At 48.5% G+C, this 21,288-nt stretch overlaps 1 protein-coding gene across 1 annotated transcript in view; it reads left to right on the top strand.

Moving 5' to 3' along the window:
• Positions 1-10,640: 10,640 nt before the first annotated feature.
• The window catches only part of LOC126524468 (pancreatic alpha-amylase-like), a 44,456-nt gene continuing 33,808 nt past the window's right edge, over positions 10,641-21,288 (top strand). The window contains exons 1-2 of the mRNA XM_050172781.3: positions 10,641-11,104; positions 14,191-14,348. Of these exons, the coding sequence (XP_050028738.2) occupies positions 10,841-11,104; positions 14,191-14,348 (422 nt within the window). The 5' untranslated portion in view covers positions 10,641-10,840. The remainder of the gene's footprint in view (positions 11,105-14,190; positions 14,349-21,288) is intronic.

Genomic DNA, 21,288 nt, shown 5'->3' with positions numbered 1-21,288 from the left:
CAGGGAAAAGCGGGAATTCCAGCGCATCTAGATCGTGATCCCGGTCCCGGTCTCGCTCCGAGCCCGCGAAGCGGGCCACGTGGGCCGACAAAGTCAAGGGCTCCGGCACAGCGCCGTCGATTTGAAAGAAGACTGCGACGGCCAAAACAGCACGTGGTGAGGCACAGTCAGAGCAAGTATATGATCCTCGAATCCAATCACTTGAGGCGGAAAATCAACAGCTCAGGCTCGAACTTGCAGAGCTTAAAGAGGCCTTAAATATCATTAGAGGGCAAATCTCGGACCGCGATGAGGATAAAATTAAAGATCTAGGCCCACTTGCTGGCAAATCCAAGCGTAAAGCTCCCAACCCAGAACCGGTGAGCGAGACAGACGAGGAAGATGAGATGGCTGAGCCGAGCGAAGCCATAGCTACCGCCGCCGATCCTCCTGCCAAAATAAACAGCACAGGTAAGCTAGCTGCCTTAGAAAACACCCTTGGACGCATGATGGAAATGCTCTCCGGGATGGAGACGAGATTAACTCAACTAGAGAGACCCAAGGTCCAAGCCAAAGGCAGGCTTAGGGAGTCGACAGTGGAGAATCAGCCAAACCCGAATCCCGAAAGTGGGGTTAAAGGGATAATTCATCATTCTCAGTAGGCAAAATGGCGAACGCGAATAGCAACAATATCAAAATCTGGCAGTGGAACTGCGCAAGTTTCCAGAGTCGCAAAGCCCCATTGGGACAGCTTATGAGGTCTATTGCGGACAAGCCGCAAGTTATATTGTTAGAGGAAACGCTATGTACAACTGAAATTTCCCTCTCGGGGTACCGCACGGTAGCATACAGGAGAGGAAAGGGCAGAGGTATCGCTACCCTAATCAGAAAGAACATCTCGTTCGTTGAGCACGAGGTCCGCGCGTACAAAGCGGGCCTCGAGGCCTAGTTAATAGAAATCGTACCCAACAAAACAATCGATTCTAACATTTTCATTCTCTACGTGTACAGCGCACCATCGGACAGGAAAAGAGACTTCGAAACATTACTAGGCACCACGTCTAGGGCGGCGAGAAGCGCGGCTCTCGTTGTTGCGGGTGGCCTTATTGCACCCAATACAGAACGGGGGAACGGTTACAAAAGTTCAAAAGGGACGAACTTGGTCTTCAACGCTACAGAGTTCGGCTTAATACTCGTCACAGACCCAAGGCTCCGGTAATGCTGGCTCCCCACCAGATCCGGTAATTCGGTCAGTCGAGATACGACTCCCGATCTCACCTGCCTCCGAGGTATCGAAGGCATGTGGGACAACCTCCAGGAGGGGCTAGGCAGTGACCATTACATACTGGAAATTCTATTGCGTGTCAAACCCAGACCACCCACGAGATAGGAATATGTAGACTGGGACCTTTTTCGAAAAATCAGAAATGAAACAGTCCCGCCAGACGAAAGGTATGCAGATCTGCTAGAGAATCTGAACATGGCGGTTAAAGGAGCAACCAAAGAAATCATTACGGATCTTGAAGTTCCTGAAATGGACTCGAGACTTGCTCACCTTCTGGAGGCCAAACACGCCCTCTCAGCCAGGTGGAAAACGCAAAAGCTGTACCGAAAACGCAAGCGTGTACGGAAACGGACGGACGCATGCGAAGAGGTAGCAAATGGAGCTTACTTAAAAGTCTCCTCAACGATAAACAGTCTAAGGACACCCTTAGCCTTGCAACGGATAGGCTCATTAAGAAACAAACCGCGACCGGTCTCACCGACAAGGAATTAGCTAACAACTAAGCACGTACTTATCTCCCCCTCGCCAAAGACGCGGATCGCCCGGTAGAGCGTGTGAACTACATGGGATTCTCCGCACCTGATCTCGACGAACCTTTCACCGTGTCAAAGATTAGACATGGTCTTTTCAATCTAAATGGCAGATCAGCCCCGGGACCTGATGGAATCACGAATAAACTCGTCAGGAACCTAGACGATAGGGCAATCGAGATACTTACGGCCAAAATAGATGAGGTATGGAAAAGTGGACAGGTCCCGATAGACTGGCGTACCGCAAAAGTGGTAGTCATACCCAAACCAGGAAAACCCCCACATATAAATAATCAGCGGCCTATTTCCCTTACATTATGCATCGCCAAGGTTGCGGAGCACGCGATACATAACAGGATCACTGAACATATTGAAAACAAGGAGCTCTTTAGACACAACCTAATCGGCTTTAGACAGGCATTGTTCACACAGGACGCTATGCTTTTGCTTAAGAAAGCAATCTTTGATAACCCTACTCGCGACGTGAGAGGGATCCACGCACTGGACCTCTACAAGGCCTTCGACAGGGTCGCGCATAAACACATCCCGACGGAGATTTCGTCTCTCAAGTTGGGCCAGCGGTTTCATGATTACACCAGATCTTTCCTCGCGGATCGCAAGGCACACCTCCGACTAGACATGGTCACGGGAGGACCCTGCGAACTAGGCACCTGCGGCACCCCGCAGGGCTCGGTCCTCTGCCCATTCTTACTTAATATAGCCATGCACAAACTCTCCACTCGCCTCGCTGCAATCCCGAACGTAGGTCACGCCATTTATGCGGACGATATCACGATCTGGGCACCGGGCGGATTGCTAGCCATGCTCGACCACTCGTTACCAAGCGCGTTGGAGGCTACCGAAGATTTTCTTTCAAACACGGGCTTTGGAATCTCCCCCGCTAAATCAGAGCTGCTGTTATACCGCCAGTCCAGACAGGGGGCCAGAAATCTTGCGCCTCTGGGAACTCTGCCGATAGAAATTCGAGCTAAAAATTGGCATTCTATACCGAGGAAGGACTCGGTCGAAATTCTAGGTCTCCTCATTGACGACAAGGGTTGTAACTCGACGGCTTTTAACAGGCTCACTGGACAGGGTAATAATGTCCTAAGATTTGTAGCCCACGTCTCAAATCGAAGAGGTGGTCTTAAAGAGGTCGATTTGCTCATAGCTTATCAGGCATTCTTCCTGAGTCATGTCATCTACATCGCGCCGTACCTTAATTGGGGTAAAGCGCAAAAAGCCGAGCTCGACTCCCTAATCAGAACCGGCCTCAAGCGCGTGCTCGGCCTTCCGCAGTCCACAAGCACTGAGAAGCTGCTGGAGCTAGGACTCCACAAAACCATCGATGAGCTAATAGAAGATCACACAGTGACTCAAGTAATGAGACTATCCACTAAGCCAGGGACAAAGATTTTAGAAGAAGCGGGAATCCACCCCAGACATGAACCAGCGACCAAAGTTAGTGTGACCCGGGAAACCAGAAGTCGCATCATGGTTGACCCCGTCCCGCGAAACATCTACCCAGTGCATAACGAGGGTAGAAGATTCGCGAGAGCCAAGTCCATCCTTAAAAAGATCAATCAGCAGAAACTAGATGCCCTCTTTGTCGATGCTGCCAGATATGACAGTGGGGATAAGTTCGCTGTCTCGGTGGTAGACGTGGGGGGCAACCTGGTCAATGCAGCCTCTATTTATACGAAGTTTGCCCATGTGGCGGAGGAAGCGGCGATCGCTCTGGCGTTTCGCAGCTCAAAAGTTCCCGATATCGTCTTCTCGGACTCGCGCACGGTGGTTAGATCCTTCTCGTCCGCTATCATATCTGAACGGGCGAACAGTATTGTGATTAAAGCACTTCAAAGGACTAGGAAGAGCAGCGAAGGAGGACACCAAATCTCGTGGTTCCCAGCCCATCTAGATAGCTCAGTTAACCCGCTTGGATGTAATCCTAACTAGCAGGCCCACCGGAGAGCGCGCGATTTCACGCACCGCGCTGTCGCGGGTAGCCAGGCTTGGAACGAGGTCAACATCCACAAAGATCCATTGTGTACTTTCCACGAAATTGTTTCCCATTATCGACTAGGCAGGAGGACTTTTCCACCCCCTCACCTCAAATTGAACAAACCTCAAGCTACCACACTCAGACTCCTGCAAACCCGTTCGTATCCCACTCCTCGATCCCTTAACAAGATAGATCCTGAACATGAACACTCACAGTCATGCCCCAAATGTGGTCATGACTCATGCTGTTTTGACCACATGCTCTGGCTGTGACCAGCCCTTAACCCCTCACCACCCATCACGAAATCACAATGGCAGGAATCTCTCAAGAGCAGCAATCTCCACATTAAACTCCAGGCTGTCCAGAGGGCCCCCGACATTGCGGCGGGACTTGATCTCCCGGTCCCATCGTGGGCGGAGCCACCGACTTGATCTTCGGGAGCCTTCGGTTCTGGCTCCCCAAGATCTCAGTCCCTCAGGACTGAAATAAAGTTCTTGTCACGTCATGTCCGCGAAAGTACGAGTATTTTTACCATATTTAATACCTACGTATTACAATAATATAGCAGCGTTGTTTTTCGAGGCGAACCTACTCAGGTTTTAATGTTTCAACACGTCATCTGCTATGGTACCATACATACATCTGTAAGAAAAAAACTCGTATTTGAGTTTTTTTCATAAAGCTCAGTTCATATTTGAACAATTTGGAAACTGATATCACACCATGTTGAAGTAGTGAATATGGGCTGGTGAGTGGTGGGCTATATTTTAGGATGTTAAGGCGTTGGTATTGAAATCGCTGTAACGGAAGTACTTGATATATATTTGCCCATGACATAACGTAGAGTACGTAAGATGACTGTGGCTGTTAAATGAAGTAGGTAAAGTGAAATATAGCCATGCATTGTTCAGTATTCTCATACAATTAGGTATCCTGTGTTTTATATAACAATGTGACAGGAATGTTTTTACATGCATCAAGAACGTCTTCCACAAATGTGCAGTGAGGAGTAGTAAGGAGGTGGTGGCAACTGATACTTATGGCAAGACTAGATGGAAGAGGGTTGTGGCCCGAGTGGAAGAAAACGAACTTTGTTTTATTTGCGCTAACTCTATAAATCTTTGCACCAGACGTGAACATTCCCGAGATCAGTGGTCAGCTCGCTAGTTAAGGTATCGATGGAGGTATCACTTGTAGCTATAGTTGTATCATGTGCATGCAAGGTAGGTTGCCGTACGTTAAGTTTGCAGTCTGGTGAATAGTAATAATGAAGAATAAAAGGGGACCGAGCATCGAACCTTGAGCGACGCCGTTGTCAGTGGACTTAATGGTGGAAATATTGTTAGGAACATGAGCGGCTTGCTGTCTGTTAGATAAACAACTTCAGTTGGTTCAGGTGAAGTATATTTAGTTCAACTGAAGGTGCGCTGACACACATGCAGCCAAACAGCTCATTCCTTTCCAGCATAAGCCAATTACTTTGTGCAATCAAGCTCTGGGCAACGCTGGCATTTTAACAGTGCGCCGCTAAATTTCCCGATATCGGTACCTTGCTTATTTCATTCGCTTTCTAGTGAAGTCTTTTGTTTAGGCATTGTCCCGTTTGACCTATTTTTGCTTTAGCACAGGTGAGCGGAATTTCGTAAACAACCTTGCGCATACAAAGAATATGCTTATAGCAGTGCTTGGTGGTGTACTTGTCTTGAGTCACATGACTCGCGTTAACCTTTTTGCATACGCCGCGCAGTTCCAATGCAGCTGAAGATACTACTTTAACTGGATTTCTGGCTGCTGTGCTTCTTTTTTTTTCCTTTTAGCACATCCGACATCACGTGCAGATAAAGGATCCTATCGACATTACTGTAATATTAGCTGTACCTTTAGTAATTTTTGATCTACGCGCAGTAAAACACTCAAAAGAAATGTTTTGCATAGGACGATAACCTGTGCCCTAATCTTAATACACGCTTTTTGTGTGTATATAGGCTTTAACATTATGTTTCATGGTTATCACTGTACGATCACATTTTTCTTGCAACTTCATTTGCATACACGTGATCTTTTGTTGTAGGTTAAATTTATATATGTTTGACGAGCCTATGCGAATAAATTAACAGTCATTAGAGATCAAGGCGCCTGATGGTTTCTTGTAGTGAGGGGAATGTCTGTGCCGCCTTTGCCGCACAACCATAAACCATAGAATCGTGTCTTACCAACGAGCCCGCGTTAAACTAGTCTCAACGTTATTTAGGGTTGTTCGCGCGTTACTGTTTCTTCTACGCCCACACTTCTAGTGATACCACAGTTATTGCCCCCAATCATTAAAGCAAGGTGTGGAACGAAGGTGCTTACTTAGTTCTTCACGCAAGGCATAGCCGCTGAAAGTTGGCTTCTTCAGAAACGACGTCTAGACGTGCGTGAAAGCTCGTGCAATCTGATAGTTGCAGGCAGGTACACCATTCTTCTCATCATATGCGGACATGCGCGCTAAGCATTTGAAAGAAAATACTTCTAAGCATACCTGTATTGTTTATTTTTTAAAGAAACCCAAAGTGAACAGACAATACAGAGAAAGATGACTACAAAAAGAAGTTACCAAAATTGAAAATAAGTAGTTTTTGTAAATGTCAAATACAAGTCACAGTTATGCTAAAAGGATTGCAACCATAACAAAAAAAACTATAGGCATACCTTATAACAACACGTAAATTTGGCTTTCTGAATCACACACACACAAGTACATCGTACTACGAAAGGTGGTTTCCTGTTCATGCAACGTTTATTAATACTTTATTATACGGAGGTTGATCGCTGAACTGGCTGAAGAGCGGATAAGAGCAGTTTGGGACTTATTATTCGCCCTCTTACCGAGGAAAGGAAATAAGAAAACAGACCATAAGGAACCGGCTGTGTATCTGTGTTCAGGAAACATTCCTAAAAGTGTTACATGTGCTCTAAACCTGAAACCAATGTATGTATTGAAACCGGTGGGGGATATGACGGACCTAATTACCATGGTGTGGAATATCCTCGATGGAATGCGATGCATCTCCAAAGAACGTGGCCAGAAAGAACAAGGAGGCCATCGTCGTCCTCAATTCTCTAAACGACTGTGAATTGCGTCTGCTGATTTAGGATAAAACGGTATCATTTGTAGCAATTGCACGAGAGCAGTACTTGAAGATGGATCAAGAAGCTGTTGCTGCTCCAGGTGGCGTTCAGTACAGGCATCCTCCAGGCACATGGATGAATACGTCCGCTAGAAGGAATGGAGGAAAAAGGGTTTATTTTCTATTCTTTACACTGGATATAGATACGGAAGCCCACTCCATGTAGGAAGATATCAAACGTCTGAGTTCACATCTGGACACGTCAGCACCACCTTCCTCACTGCACCAAAGGTCCCCGCATTTAATGCCGTCGCCTTGCCGATGAGACTAGAGTACGAAAACCGAAGAATATATCGCGGCCAATCGCAACCGTCTAATCGGTCGCAAAATCCCTCGCATGATATTGCACCTTCGCACCCGCACATGGCGCAAGCGTGTAGCAGTCTGGGAATCCGAGGTCAACGCTGTTCCCATCGTAGCCTTCGACGTTGGCGGCTTTCATCAATTAGTTCAACTTGTCAGGTTCAGGTAGAGTGAACTTCGCGGTAATCATCGCTTTTAAGGAGGGCGGCGGCTGTTGTCGCTTCGAAGTCAGCCCCTTTGTGCGTCACAGTCTATGTCAGGTCCCGTCGTCATATGGGCGTGCGCTGCTGAAAGGACTGCCGCGTGGCAAACATTTAAGCATTGCTGATCGGCTTATTGAGACGTAACAAAACAATGACAAGAACATCAAGAAAGGAGACTTTCACAAGAAAAAAACGCGAAGAATCGAAACAACTAGCTGATAAGTAGGCAGAAGGTGCTTAAGCTGTTCTGCCCCTCAAAATTATGGCAAGTGAAGAACTCAACCTACGTCCTCTACCGTAAAGGCGCACAAAGAAGGCAACCCGTTCAGGTTCATAGTGAAATATAAGCGGTCATGGCAATGCAACCTGTTATCATTTTGTCAAGTAGAGTACTTCCTAGTATGCCACCCTCCCCAGTTTCCAGCTTCCTCAAGGACTGGGATCCCGTTATGTGCTTTTAAGTGCACGCGAAATATCTGTTAAGGCGAATTAGAATTTTTTTTTGAAAATCGTGCACATTTACCGGACCATCTGTGGGCAGGCGTTAATCTTTAACCGTTTTCCTGCCAACATCGATCACTGGGTAACTTGGGTTTCATGTTCTAATGGGTAAAGCGTCGGGCTGCTGCCTTAGGAGGCCACATTTCGAAACCAACTGTCGGGCTAAAAGGGGTCCGTCGGTACGTGGCACTGGGTGCCTGCCGTTCTTCTATGAACCCTGAACCTCTCTGACGCCATCTTGGGCCACTGGGTGTGTACCTTCCTTAAAGAGAAAAAAAGAAAATCTTTAAAGTTTGTCCGATGCTGCGTCGAATCGAACACCCGTCAGATATATTCAAACAATCTTGTCTGAATACACATTCATGCAGACGCCACGCGTGCACTTCGTGGTGGTGCCAGTAGAGCTCTTCGGTGGAACAGCGTGTCCACAGGTGAAGCTGGAGAGAAGGGCAATGCTGCGCACACGCCATACACATGACGCGCTTCAGCGGTGGCAACACTGTATGTCGCTACATTGCTTAAATGTGTTGTGCCGGAATATATAAAAAAAGATTGCTCACGCGGAAGTTATCTGATTTGCTGAAGACTACATTGACAGCAATGGATGCATCTAGTTTCTGAGTGAGTGAGACTACCTGGAATATTTGTTCGTTTCCTTTCAAGAAGCTATTATTTGCGCAATAGATCACATCTGCACTGACGATATTATAGCTAAACTGGAAGCATAGCCCGGGTAGGACGATCGACAAAGACTAGAGAGAACAGGCGCTATGAACCTTGTCCTGTCTTGTCTTTGTTGATCGTCCTTCGCGCGCTATGCTTCCAGTGTAACTACGTATTACCAAGCAGCCCAAGCCTATACTCTTCTCGATATTATAGCACCTGTTTTGTCGAATGTTGTTATAGGAAAAGGAAACTGAAAGCTTAAAGATGCCTTAAGAAGCATCGGGGCTATAAGATGCTTCGCATATTTACATTATCTTGTCTTTCTCAAATGGTCATTTTTCGGGAACCGGCACGAGAGACGCTGTGGATTTGTTTCAAACTCACACAGCGGCTTCCAATTTACTATGGAATCGTCAGCTAACGTGAGGTTGCAGTTTCTAGATATGCTTTTATATTTATACAGCAGGGGGCGGGGGAATCGTGTGTGCAGTATAACATCACATTGACGAAATGCTTTCGTTTTTAATAATCCCGTCACTCGAAGGGTCGAAAAACAGCAATCGTGTCATCCTGCACAGGAATAGGAAGTGCATTGAGACTAAGACGTTCGGCCCATTTCAAACTGCGGGCCACATACAAAAAGTTGAATGTGAGTCATGCGACTCAAGGTAAGTCAGTCGTCATACACCAAGATATGTACGCATAGTGATTGTGCGCGCAAAGTGCTTCATCAAATTCCACTCATCTTCGGTAACGCACACGTTTGTGAAACGGACAAACACTTAAAAAACTTCGACAGCAGAACAATGCAGTAGCCTATAGATAGCAATATCGGGCAGTTTACCTGCCCAACGTGAAAAATGCTGGTGTCGCACAGTGCTTCATAGGACAAAGAAATGAGCCTATGCAGCTACGAGCGACAGTAAGCAGGAAATTATCGAAATTATTTTCAGGTATAGGCAGGTTGGTCACACGCTTATCAGTGCACACTTAGCAGTTTTATATCAGCGCACTGTAAAATTCCTGCACGAAAGGTTTCCCGCAGGATGATGACTTCCGGCATGACTTTGAGGAACGTGTTTTGTATGTCGTATGTGCTTTCATATATTGTTTCATACCTATTCTTTTACGGTCCGCCGTGGTGGCGTATTGGCTTTGGTATTGCGCTGCTAAGCCTGAGGGTGCGCACGAAATCCCGGTCGCGGAGAGCGTACTTTGACGGGAGCAAAGTGTAATTAAAGAAAGAAAGAAAGAAAGAAAAAAAGAAAGAAAGAAACCGTGTTCCGTGGATTGGGTACACGTTAAAGAACACCGGGCAATCAAAATTATTCCGGAGTTTTCCATTACGGCATCCTTCATACTCATATCGTGGATTTCGCATATAAAACATCAGAATTTAATTTACATTTTTTTTTGTTGCTGTACAAGCTCATCTTTTTCAACGGTATCATTGTTCCCATCATATTTTGCTTTTTTTTAATTGTATAAAGGTGTAGTGACCGTAAAAAAAGGAATAAACAGTTCTTAGCGCACAAGGTCCGCGTTCGTTCACTTACCTGTTTACACAAGTATACAGAAGGAGGTCCCAGAGCATGTGGCTGAAAGGGGACCTCCTGTCAGAAAATATATACATTAAAGGAAATACAAAGCATAAAACTGCAATACAGTAGTCACTATGGGGAAAATTATACAAAGTATATGTACAAACTGTAAAGTAATATAAAGTCAATAGATAGTCCTAGAATTAAAACAGTAGTTTAAGGCATTGTTTTGTCGTTTTCTTGTTAGTTTCACGTGCACGTGTGTCTTCTTTGCGCAGCACTCGTACACAGTAAACTCGTTTATCTTCCGCAGCGAAATGCTGGGTTATTGCTTAACCGACTCGCGAAACCTATAGTGCATCATTGAATCACGCGACAAGCATGGGCAATCAATCCGCGATAATAACTCGAGTACCCCCTTCGAGATAAGCCAGGCACGTATAACGAGCAATACGGTGCGTCGAAACGGCACGCTTCAGCAGCCCTTGAAAGAAGGAAGTCCTCGGGCGGGGTAGAGCGGAATCGCACGCGGAATATTTGATCCCGGCCTTCGCTAACACAGGAAACCAACACTTACGGTGAAACCGCGGCGCGCAGGAATTGCGGAAGAAAGAAAAAGCTTCGCACGTGCCTGCCGTGAAGAAAGAAGGCCGTCACAAGATGAGTTGTTCCCCACGTCCTTGTTTTTCTGCTTGCAGTAGGCCAGTTGCACGGAGACGCGCCGCACGAATAATGTGGACGTTGCTGTTGCTGTTGCTGACGGCTACGCTGTTTGACTGCTGCCGCTGCGCCCATGAAAGCCACAAGGAGCCGAACACGGTTCCCGGTCGAAGCGTGATCGTGCACTTGTTCGAGTGGAGATTCGACGACATCGCCGAAGAGTGCGAAACTTTCCTTGGCCCGCGTGGCTATGGCGGTGTTCAGGCGAGTTGCGCAACTTCTCTCTATTAGGCGACGCCCTAGGACCAGCGCATAGAGCGTGTAATATTTCTTTGTAATATATATATATATATATATATACATATATATATATATATATATATATATATATATATATATATATATATATATATATATATATATATATATATATATATATATATATATATATATATATATATATATATGTGTGTGTGTGTGTGTGTGTGTGTGTGTGTGTGTGTCTGTGGCGAGAGAGAGAGAGAAATAACAGCGTTACCAGCAACTCTATTGGTATTTCACGAAGGCCATGTTAAACAATGTTAGATGTTTCGGCCGCTGGCTCTTGATTAAGGACGGCCTATGGCCGGTGCATTTGTTTGTGTATGCGGGTGAATGCATGCTTGAGAGTGTTTCTTCTCCTGCCGTCTTGAATTGCTATCTTTATATGGTGTGGGCTGAGGTTCTTATTTATAATAATTTACTCGCCTCACAATAAAACTGTCTCGAAATTCTTGTTGGCATATACAAATGTCAGCACCGTACGAAAATAATAAAAACGAAAGGAACAAACAAAACAACAGCCACAACAAAGGAAACATGAAAGAAACATTGAATGGACAAAGGAAACACGAAAGAAACGTTCAATGGTGACAAAATTTGGATGTTGCACAAAACACGAGCTGGCACAACTGGGAGAACCACGGTACAGGTTTCCGGCCTTAGCCAGAAATTTGAAGAGGAAGCTTCAACTCTAGCCTAACTCAGACGCTGCCTATACAGATACACGTAAAACTCAATAATGCTCTTGTAAGATAACCCCTGAACGAAATTGATCAAATTTGTTGCATTTGAGAGAAGTAGCCAAATACTAGTGAGTGTCGGAGACGAAATTCTGATATACAGGAGATTAGTTTTTAAAAATATTGCCGATATTTGGTCAGCTTCAAAAGATAGAAGCACGAAGTTTACAAATCCGGAAGTCCATACCAAAAACAAATATCGCAGTTCTGTAAAATGCATTCCTTAGAGCATCTCAGGCGGACAAATGGGGTTTAATTATTTGCACCTTATGTGCATTTGTTGCGATCCTTAAAAAGGTTTTGCAACAATCCATTCAGAAATTAGCAATGTACTTCATAGGGGTGAATATTATATTCATTTTTTCAGCTCTACATGAAATATATATTCGGTGTGCTGAAATATAATATGCTTTTTATTCGTCAACTTGAGGTCTACGTTTGATAGTTTCGTATTTTTTTTTTTTTTGCTTTGCAATTTTCAACAATTTCAAGAACAAAAGGAATCTATGGCCTAAATGAAAAATCTCCTTTCTATAGAGCTACGATTCCTTAACTTCATCTTCGAAGTCTAACGAACCTCGTCGAAATCGGCACAGTGGTGGTCTAGGGACACATTTTGTCCTGTTTCAGGTATTTAGATAGGGGCCCCTGAGCTAAGCTTCCCCTTAAAACCGCTCGCGAGGGGTTGGTACTCGCCGTGGCTTCCTAGTGGCTTTAAAGTTAATGAAAAAATTGGATTTTACGCGCCAAAACCACGATCTGATTATGATGCACGGCGTCGTGGAGGACTCGCGAAATCTTGACCACCAGGGGTACTTTAACGTCCGCCTAAATCGAACTACACGGGTGCTTTCGCATTTCGCCCTCATCGAAATGTCGCCGTCGTGGGCGGGATCTGATGCCGCGACCTCCTGGTTAGCTGCCAATCAACATAACCACTAAGTAACGATGGCGGGTGCACAAGGTCGCGGGATAGAACCGTGACCACGGCGGCGGCCGAATTTCGATGTGGGCGAAATCCAAACGCTCCCTTGTACCGTGCCTTAGGTGCACGTTCAAGAAAGCCGGACGGTCTAAATGAATCCGGGGCCCTCGCTACGGCGTGCCTCGTTCTTTTGGCAGATGAAGCCTTTTAATTAAAGAAAAAAAACTGTAAAAGGCCTGCCATCATGTTAGGGCAGTATCTCGTATAAATCCAGCACCCTGGTGCTTCAGAATGTTGGCTACGTGGCTACGCCCCGCGACTAGCAGGGCGTAGCCACGCCACGACGATAAGTTGTTACATCAGTGGGCTTTAGCAGGCGGCAGCGTGTTGCTGCTGATTGAATGCGACCGTAGTCGCCCGATCGGCGAACTACAAGTGTAAGGTTTTTATAATCAGCCTTTCTTAAATACAATTTTCGCACACCTAATAATTTTTAAGGCACGTGCCGCTGACTATTATCTTTAAGGTAAAGCGCCATTTGTGATATTTTAGTTCTCAAAATGAGGGACAGAGCACATGCGTACTGTGCTCATTTTTGTTGAAGCGCTTAAGATTTTTTTTTTTTTAAGTGATACATGCGACGCCAATAATTTGTTTTTTTTTTTCGTGGGTTTCAAAACTACGAGCTCAGAATCAGTCCTAGTTTTGCAACTGCTATTAGATACACGTGCCCGGACGTTGGCCGCCTCGAATCTCGCGATTGGGACGCTTGCGTGAAAATTCGGAAGTAAAATTTCACTTGGCGAAACTTAGCTGAGAGAGGCTTTAGGGTATACTATATTGCACCTTCTTATTTGCGCATTGCCGTGGATTTGTTCGGCGTTCAGTAGTATTAGTGGATCTCGAATGCCTTGGTTTTATTCGCTGGAAAAGGCCTCGATTATAATAGAATCTCTTTCATAAGCCATGTCGCTATCTCAGTGGTAATCGCCTTTCACTGCTCAGGAGGAGGTCGCGGTTTCGTTGCTCGACTAAGCGACAGGTGAAAGTGCTCGTCTGCCAATCACTTAATGACCGCTAAGGAACCGAAGGTGGTGATACCTCATGCCGAGACCTCCGATAGAGCACCCGCACTAGTCCCTGTGTTTGGCAAAAAAGTTACACGTAATCAATGATTAAACCATCGTTAAGCTAGGGTCTCTGCTGCAGCCCGCATTGGACCACGACTTTGCAAACCTGTGCTCTTCAGTCGTTATCAGAACGCAATAATGATCACTTCACCTGTCACAGTATTTAGTGTTCTTGTGGTTCGTTTTATAGCCAATGTTCGCGACGATGGTAATCCATCTGTTTCCGTTAAGCAGACATCGCCAGTGAATGAACATGGCATCGTCTTCGGAGCGACGGACAAACGGCCATGGTACGAGCGGTACCAGCCGGTGAGTTACAAAATTGGCACCCGGAGCGGCAACGAGACGCAGTTTCGTGACATGGTTCGCCGCTGCAACGGGGCCGGCGTCAGGTGGGTGCTGTGATGTGTGGTGCGCGACGTGGTGCGGGGCTCGGGACGGTCGAGAGCAGACGACGCCGAGTGCACGCGCGCCGAGCTGGAGGGAGGAAAACGACGACGCCGAAGAGCGCCCGGCACGTGAACGCGCGGCGCAGGAAAAACAAAAAGAAAAAAGCAACCAATTAGAAAAGACCACGGGGCGTCGGGCAGCCAATCAGTAAATGCCAAATCGGCCATACCACGAGAAAAAGCGTGGTGCGCTGGCAGACGGGGGCGACACGCAAGAGGACACGCAGGGAGACGCCGGGGAGACGCCAGGAGAGTCCCAGGAAGCGACGGCAGGAGGAGGTCAACCACCGGAGCGGGCGTTGAAGACGGGCCGTCGGGTTCCGGACCCGAGCCCACCAGGACTTCACCCGCCCGGGGCCTCCTGCCAACCTGTTCCTGTGCGTCGCCCGTCTACCTGAGCGTGCCGTCAGCTCCTCAAGGCCGGTGAGCTTTTGCGCCAGTGGGCAGGACGAGAACAGTCGGGCTTCGGGCCCGAGTTCTACGACAGCTGCCCGGCCAGAACGCCACCCCCGTCTGCCGTGCCGCCTGCTGCCCGAGGCCGGCGTTCGAGCTTCCGCGCCGTGGGCGAGAGGGGAGCAGTCGGGCTACGGGCCCGAGCTCTCTGCCCGGCCAGAACGCCGCCGCCGTCCACCCAGCCGCCAGCGTTACCTCGCCTCGCCAGAGCTGGCGCGCTCCCGGCGCCCGGTCGGTCAACCTACGCCACGACCTTTGGTGAGACCGGCGCCTCTCCTTCTGCCAGCTCGTCGCCGCGTTGCCGCGTCGAGACTGCGACGCGTCCCCGCCCTCGTGGCAAGCCCGGACTCGCACCCTCGCTAAAGCCCTAAGTGTGTTCCTTACTGCTATGTTTTCTTGAATGTTTATTTTGTGCATGCTTTCTGTTTCGGTCCGTTTGCTTTTTGCCTTTTTTATTTTTGATTAAAGTCTTTGTGTGTGTGTTCCAACCAACGGCTTTGTCCTCAATTGGGTTCTCGGAGGCTCCGCCTAAGAGAACCATTAAAACATTGAGAACACGAACCTTTGCACCCCACATTTGGGGTCGTCACAAATTGGCGTCCGTGCGACAGGACAAAGCCGTTCGTTTGGATCCTTCTTCTAGCGGTTAGGAACTATGGCTAACACACGTGACTTGTTAGCGCTAGCCGAACGCATGGGCCTAGAAGGTGCGGAGTTGAGGGCATGGTTGAACGAACAGGAAGAGCGTGCGCGAGAAGAGCGGGCTGCGGCGCGAGAAGAGCGAGCAGCGGAGCGCGAGGCTAAAAGGCAGGAACTTGTATTAGAGGAGAAAAATTTACAGTTACGACTTAAAGTCGCGGAAGCTGAGGGCAATCGTGGCGAGACGAGCCAACGGCAGCTAGAATTGGAGGAGCGAACGCTTCAGTTGCGCCTCCAAATGGCGGCAACGGACGCTGCAAGGACAGCTGACCGAGGGCCAGGAGGGAGTGCCCCATTCAGCGTGAATCCTCACAGTTTGATGCCGGGATTCAACGACAGCCGGGACGACTTGGATGCCTATTTAAAAAGGTTCGAGAGCGTCGCCACCGGACAAGAATGGCCTAGAGACAAATGGGCCACGGCTCTAAGTTTATGCTTGAGCGGAGAAGCTCTGAAAGTCTTTGGACGTCTGTCTCCAGAAGACTCCCTCGACTACGATAAAGCCAAGTTGGCGTTGCTCCAGCGTTTTCGGTTTACGGCAGAAGGCTATCGGGAGAAGTTCCGACAGAGCAAACCCCAAGATGGCGAAACTGGAAAGCAGTACGCAACTAGGCTACTGAGTTTCTTTGATCGGTGGGTGGAAATGTCTAAAACCGAAAAAGAGTACTTGGCACTTCGCAACCTGGTGGTGACGGAACAGTTTCTGAACAACTGCCATCATCGATTAGGACTCTTCCTGCGCGAGAAGAGCTACCGCCAGCTAGATGACATGGCCGAAGCTGCCGATAATTTCCTAGAGGCTCAGAGACAGCCCAATTTGTTAGTGTTCCGGCAGAAATCGGAAGGCAGTAACCCTACGGAGAAAACCGGAAGCCCGACTGAGAGAGTTCCAATGCGATGCTTCGTATGTGGAAAACTGGGTCACGGGGCATCAGACTGCCGATCTAAGCAGAGGCAACCTTACTGCGGGTATTGCCGTAAGCCCGGGCATGATGTCAAAGCCTGCACCAAGAAAAATGATCCACCTAGGACGTCTTGCCTATTGTCGCCAGAAGAGCGCCTGGAAGAGTCAAACGCAGTAGTCGTTGAACAAGACGTAGTTAGCACGGTGAAGACTCCCACGAGGAATGTGGCACGCAAGATGCCAGTGCTAAAGGGCTTCGTCTTCGGACAGACCGCGTCAGTCTTGCGAGATACGGGAAGCAACACGCTGGTTGTGCGTCGTTCCCTCGTACCAGACAAGGCTCTGACAGGTACCACCGCTAAGCTGGTCCTGGCGGATGGCAGCAGCATCGAAATTCCCGAGGCCAAGGTTGAAATTAATTCACCTTATTTTTCTGGTACAGCGATTGTAAAGTGTATGACAGCTCCTCTATACGATGTCATTATCGGAAATGTACCAGGCTCACGAGAACCTCACGATCCAGATAAAAGCTGGACAAAGAGACTGAAGAAGCCCATCGAAGGTGGTATAGTAAGTGGGGAAAGAACGAAGGGAGAAGACCGTTCCCCGGATGCTTTGCTGGTCGGCATCAAGGGCCGAGACCAACAGCCGAAAACATCCACTATCAATATCAGCGCCTTGAAAATAACCAGGCAGGACCTTACCACGGCCCAGAACGAAGATAAGACCTTAAAGTCTTGCAGGAACAAAGTGGGTCAAGTGTTCCAGGGCAAACGATTGGCATCCTACTCATTCGAAGTAGTAAAGGGAGTGCTATATCGTTGTTGCCGGCTGTCCTCGGGCAGAACGATCCAACAAGTGGTAGTGCCCCAAAAATTGCGTGGCCAAGTGCTCACTTGGGCGCACGAAAGCCTGATGGCAGGACACCAAGGAATCAAGAGAACGATCGATCGTGTTCGAGAATCCTTCTACTGGCCAGGAGTCCAAGAAGCAGTGAGAAGATACGTACGCTGTTGTGACACTTGCCAGCGAACGTATCTTAAGAGCAAGATACGCCAGCTGAAAGTTGGTGACCGTGCCCTTATCCTGCTTCCAACGACGGCCAACAAACGGTCGATGCAATGGAAGGGCCCTTTCTTGGTCACAGGAAAGAAAAGTAACTTTCATTACTGGCTGGACTTGGGACATACCACAAAACTGTTCCATATTAACATGCTGAAGCGCTATGAAGAGCGTGAACCGGGGAGTTCCCCACAGTCAGCATCATGCATCGTGGTGGAGGAGGGCGAGACAGACACCCCTATACCTACCTTCACAACAAATGAGGGCCCGGGTACAGAAGCAATTAAGCTTGGCGATGACCTTCAAGAAGGTCAACGTGCGAAACGTCGTGGGGCGGACTACATGAGTAGGATACAGGGGAAACTACAACCCTACGCCTCTAGATGTTATTGTTACCCTAGCAAGGTTATGTCATCGTAATGCTACGCTGTTAGTGTTTGATGCTAGTTTCTTTGGTTTTTTTCTTCCTTGGTATGCTTTCTTTGAATTGTGTTTTCCTGTAATGTAGTATGCTCAGTGAACTGTGCCACTCTGTGAACTGTGCGTTTAAACCATACAGCGCAATCTCGAGCGCAGATAATGACTGTAGTGTTGTGCGCAATCTCGTGGGTAGAACATGACTATAGTGTGGTGCGCAATATCGTGGACAGACCATGAATGTACTGTTAACTATGTCGCGCACTGAGCGGCAGTTTTTCTTCAGAAAAACTTGTTTAAAAAGGGGCTTATATGTGATGTGTGGTGCGCGACGTGGTGCGGGGCTCGGGACGGTCGAGAGCAGACGACGCCGAGTGCACGCGCGCCGAGCTGGAGGGAGGAAAACGACGACGCCGAAGAGCGCCCGGCACGTGAACGCGCGGCGCAGGAAAAACAAAAAGAAAAAAGCAACCAATTAGAAAAGACCACGGGGCTTCGGGCAGCCAATCAGTAAATGCCAAATCGGCCATACCACGAGAAAAAGCGTGGTGCGCTGGCAGACGGGGGCGACACGCAAGAGGACACGCAGGGAGACGCCGGGGAGACGCCAGGAGAGTCCCAGGAAGCGACGGCAGGAGGAGGTCAACCACCGGAGCGGGCGTTGAAGACGGGCCGTCGGGTTCCGGACCCGAGCCCACCAGGACTTCACCCGCCCGGGGCCTCCTGCCAACCTGTTCCTGTGCGTCGCCCGTCTACCTGAGCGTGCCGTCAGCTCCTCAAGGCCGGTGAGCTTTTGCGCCAGTGGGCAGGACGAGAACAGTCGGGCTTCGGGCCCGAGTTCTACGACAGCTGCCCGGCCAGAACGCCACCCCCGTCTGCCGTGCCGCCTGCTGCCCGAGGCCGGCGTTCGAGCTTCCGCGCCGTGGGCGAGAGGGGAGCAGTCGGGCTACGGGCCCGAGCTCTCTGCCCGGCCAGAACGCCGCCGCCGTCCACCCAGCCGCCAGCGTTACCTCGCCTCGCCAGAGCTGGCGCGCTCCCGGCGCCCGGTCGGTCAACCTACGCCACGACCTTTGGTGAGACCGGCGCCTCTCCTTCTGCCAGCTCGTCGCCGCGTTGCCGCGTCGAGACTGCGACGCGTCCCCGCCCTCGTGGCAAGCCCGGACTCGCACCCTCGCTAAAGCCCTAAGTGTGTTCCTTACTGCTATGTTTTCTTGAATGTTTATTTTGTGCATGCTTTCTGTTTCGGTCCGTTTGCTTTTTGCCTTTTTTATTTTTGATTAAAGTCTTTGTGTGTGTGTTCCAACCAACGGCTTTGTCCTCAATTGGGTTCTCGGAGGCTCCGCCTAAGAGAACCATTAAAACATTGAGAACACGAACCTTTGCACCCCACATTTGGGGTCGTCACAGTGCATAGCTAAGCACACCGTCCTTGCGACTTGTCTTCGCTTCAAGGTTCCTTTGCTCGCTAGAACATCCAGTCTCCAAGCATCTGTGCCCAACATTCGGGCTCTGATGAGACGGAACACTAGCGCAACGCAATAGATTGATGCGTGGAAGGCTGTTGCTGCAGGAAACGAGTTCAGGTGATGAGCTCCGTCTAGCATACGCTTATTCCTGAGCCAGGCGTTACAGCAGGAGACGACGAGTATACTGCGCGTTTGTGGAACGGCTATCGGATAAATTTAAAATACTCAGATTTCCGACTAACCGTACTGACCATATTTCATAGCCTTGGCGCAGTGCAGACGAGAGTTTGCGAGTACTGTTATCGACAATATTTCACTAATTGGATTTGTGCTTACGACTACGATTGGCGTGTTGTATATTGCAGAAGTTATCTTAGCCAGCATCTGAAGTATAACATTTTGCTAGAAACTCTGCACCGTAGACCACTTGTGAGAAACAAGTATGTTCAATATTATAACGAAGGACGTTGCGGTTCGGGTTATCTTTGAACACTATGGAAGATTGCAGTGCGTGATTAATGTAAGAGGTCCTTCAATGCGTCTGACGCAAGATTCTATGGCTTTTTTAATTGGTGCTGGGCCCGAAGTTTATAGTAAAAGTTGGTGCTTGGAGTACTGGCGGTATTGAGTTGTACTCTTGCTAATGAATAATCGCACGTAACAGTGATTATCGCCGAAGGTCTAGTGACCCTTAATGGCTAAGTAGTATCGTTTTGCTTCGTATTGCTTGTTAATAGTAGTCTCAGACAGTCATCGCAAAACTTGTCCGCGCTCTTCCTGTCCGGTCGTCTTGCTCGTTGGTGCTGACGATTTCGACAATACGACTGAGGTATGCCACAAAACGGTCGCCGTCACGCTGGCGCTGAGTGTCTTTCTCAGCGTCACTTTCCTAAAACGGAGCGCGATACCGACAATTTCCTAGAATATCTCGCCGCTATTCACCCTCCGTTTCCCCACCTCGCCACTTACCAAGCAGGGCAACTCATCGATAGCAGCTTGGCTCCTTTTTTTTCAACCCCGCTTCCTCGTAAAAGACGAACTTCCCAATATACGTGCGACTACGTACCTTACTAGCTGTGAACTATGTGTGCGCTACAAAAGTCCCACTAGCGGCTCGCCGGGACTTCTCCATCCCGTCGCACCCCCTATTTCACCGCTTAGATGGTTGGTGTTGCCCTGTTCGGCCATACTACGCAATTCACAAATAGCAACCGATGGACTATAGTCTAAGCTGACTACCTGACAGAATTCCTGCAGCAACCACCGCTGATTTCCCATATTTCTTGCTGCCGTTCATAATTTTACGCAATGGATCCCCTCATGTCGCCATCACTGATCGTGCACGGCAACTTGTTGACGATGCTGTCGAGGAACTGCTTCCTCTTTGTGCGTCTCACTATCGTAATGCCACTTCGTACCACCCGCAGGCTAAAGATCTCACTGAATGGGTTGGTAGGACTTCGGTCAACACGGTTTCGATGCGCGTCGATTCCAAATAGAAAGACTGGGACATTTATTTGCTTTTCATAAGTTTAGCATACAATATTGCACGGCTTGGGTCCACCGGATACAGCACTTTTTTATCTTCTCTGCATCCACCAACCACGTGTCGCACTTAATTTTAATCTGCCAGTTTCCCAAAAGGACGAAACCTTCCTTTACCAAAACGCTCTGCCACACCGAAAAGGCCCGGCATATTTCTCTCCTCCGTATTTTTCCTTTACGAGACCGCTCGCTCCAAAACTCGTTATCACGAGCATCGTCAGCGCATATCGCGTACCAAAGGCGACTTAATCTCCAACCAGGCGTAAGCGTCGGAACACGTCCTCACGCGCCACGCTCACTCGACGTCGCGTCGCGCCCGGCTGCGGAATAGGGCACG

This window comes from Dermacentor andersoni, chromosome 3, assembly GCF_023375885.2.
Source record: "Dermacentor andersoni chromosome 3, qqDerAnde1_hic_scaffold, whole genome shotgun sequence".
In the NCBI taxonomy this organism is placed as follows: domain Eukaryota; kingdom Metazoa; phylum Arthropoda; class Arachnida; order Ixodida; family Ixodidae; genus Dermacentor; species Dermacentor andersoni.
This window is presented reverse-complemented; position numbering and strand designations above follow the sequence as displayed.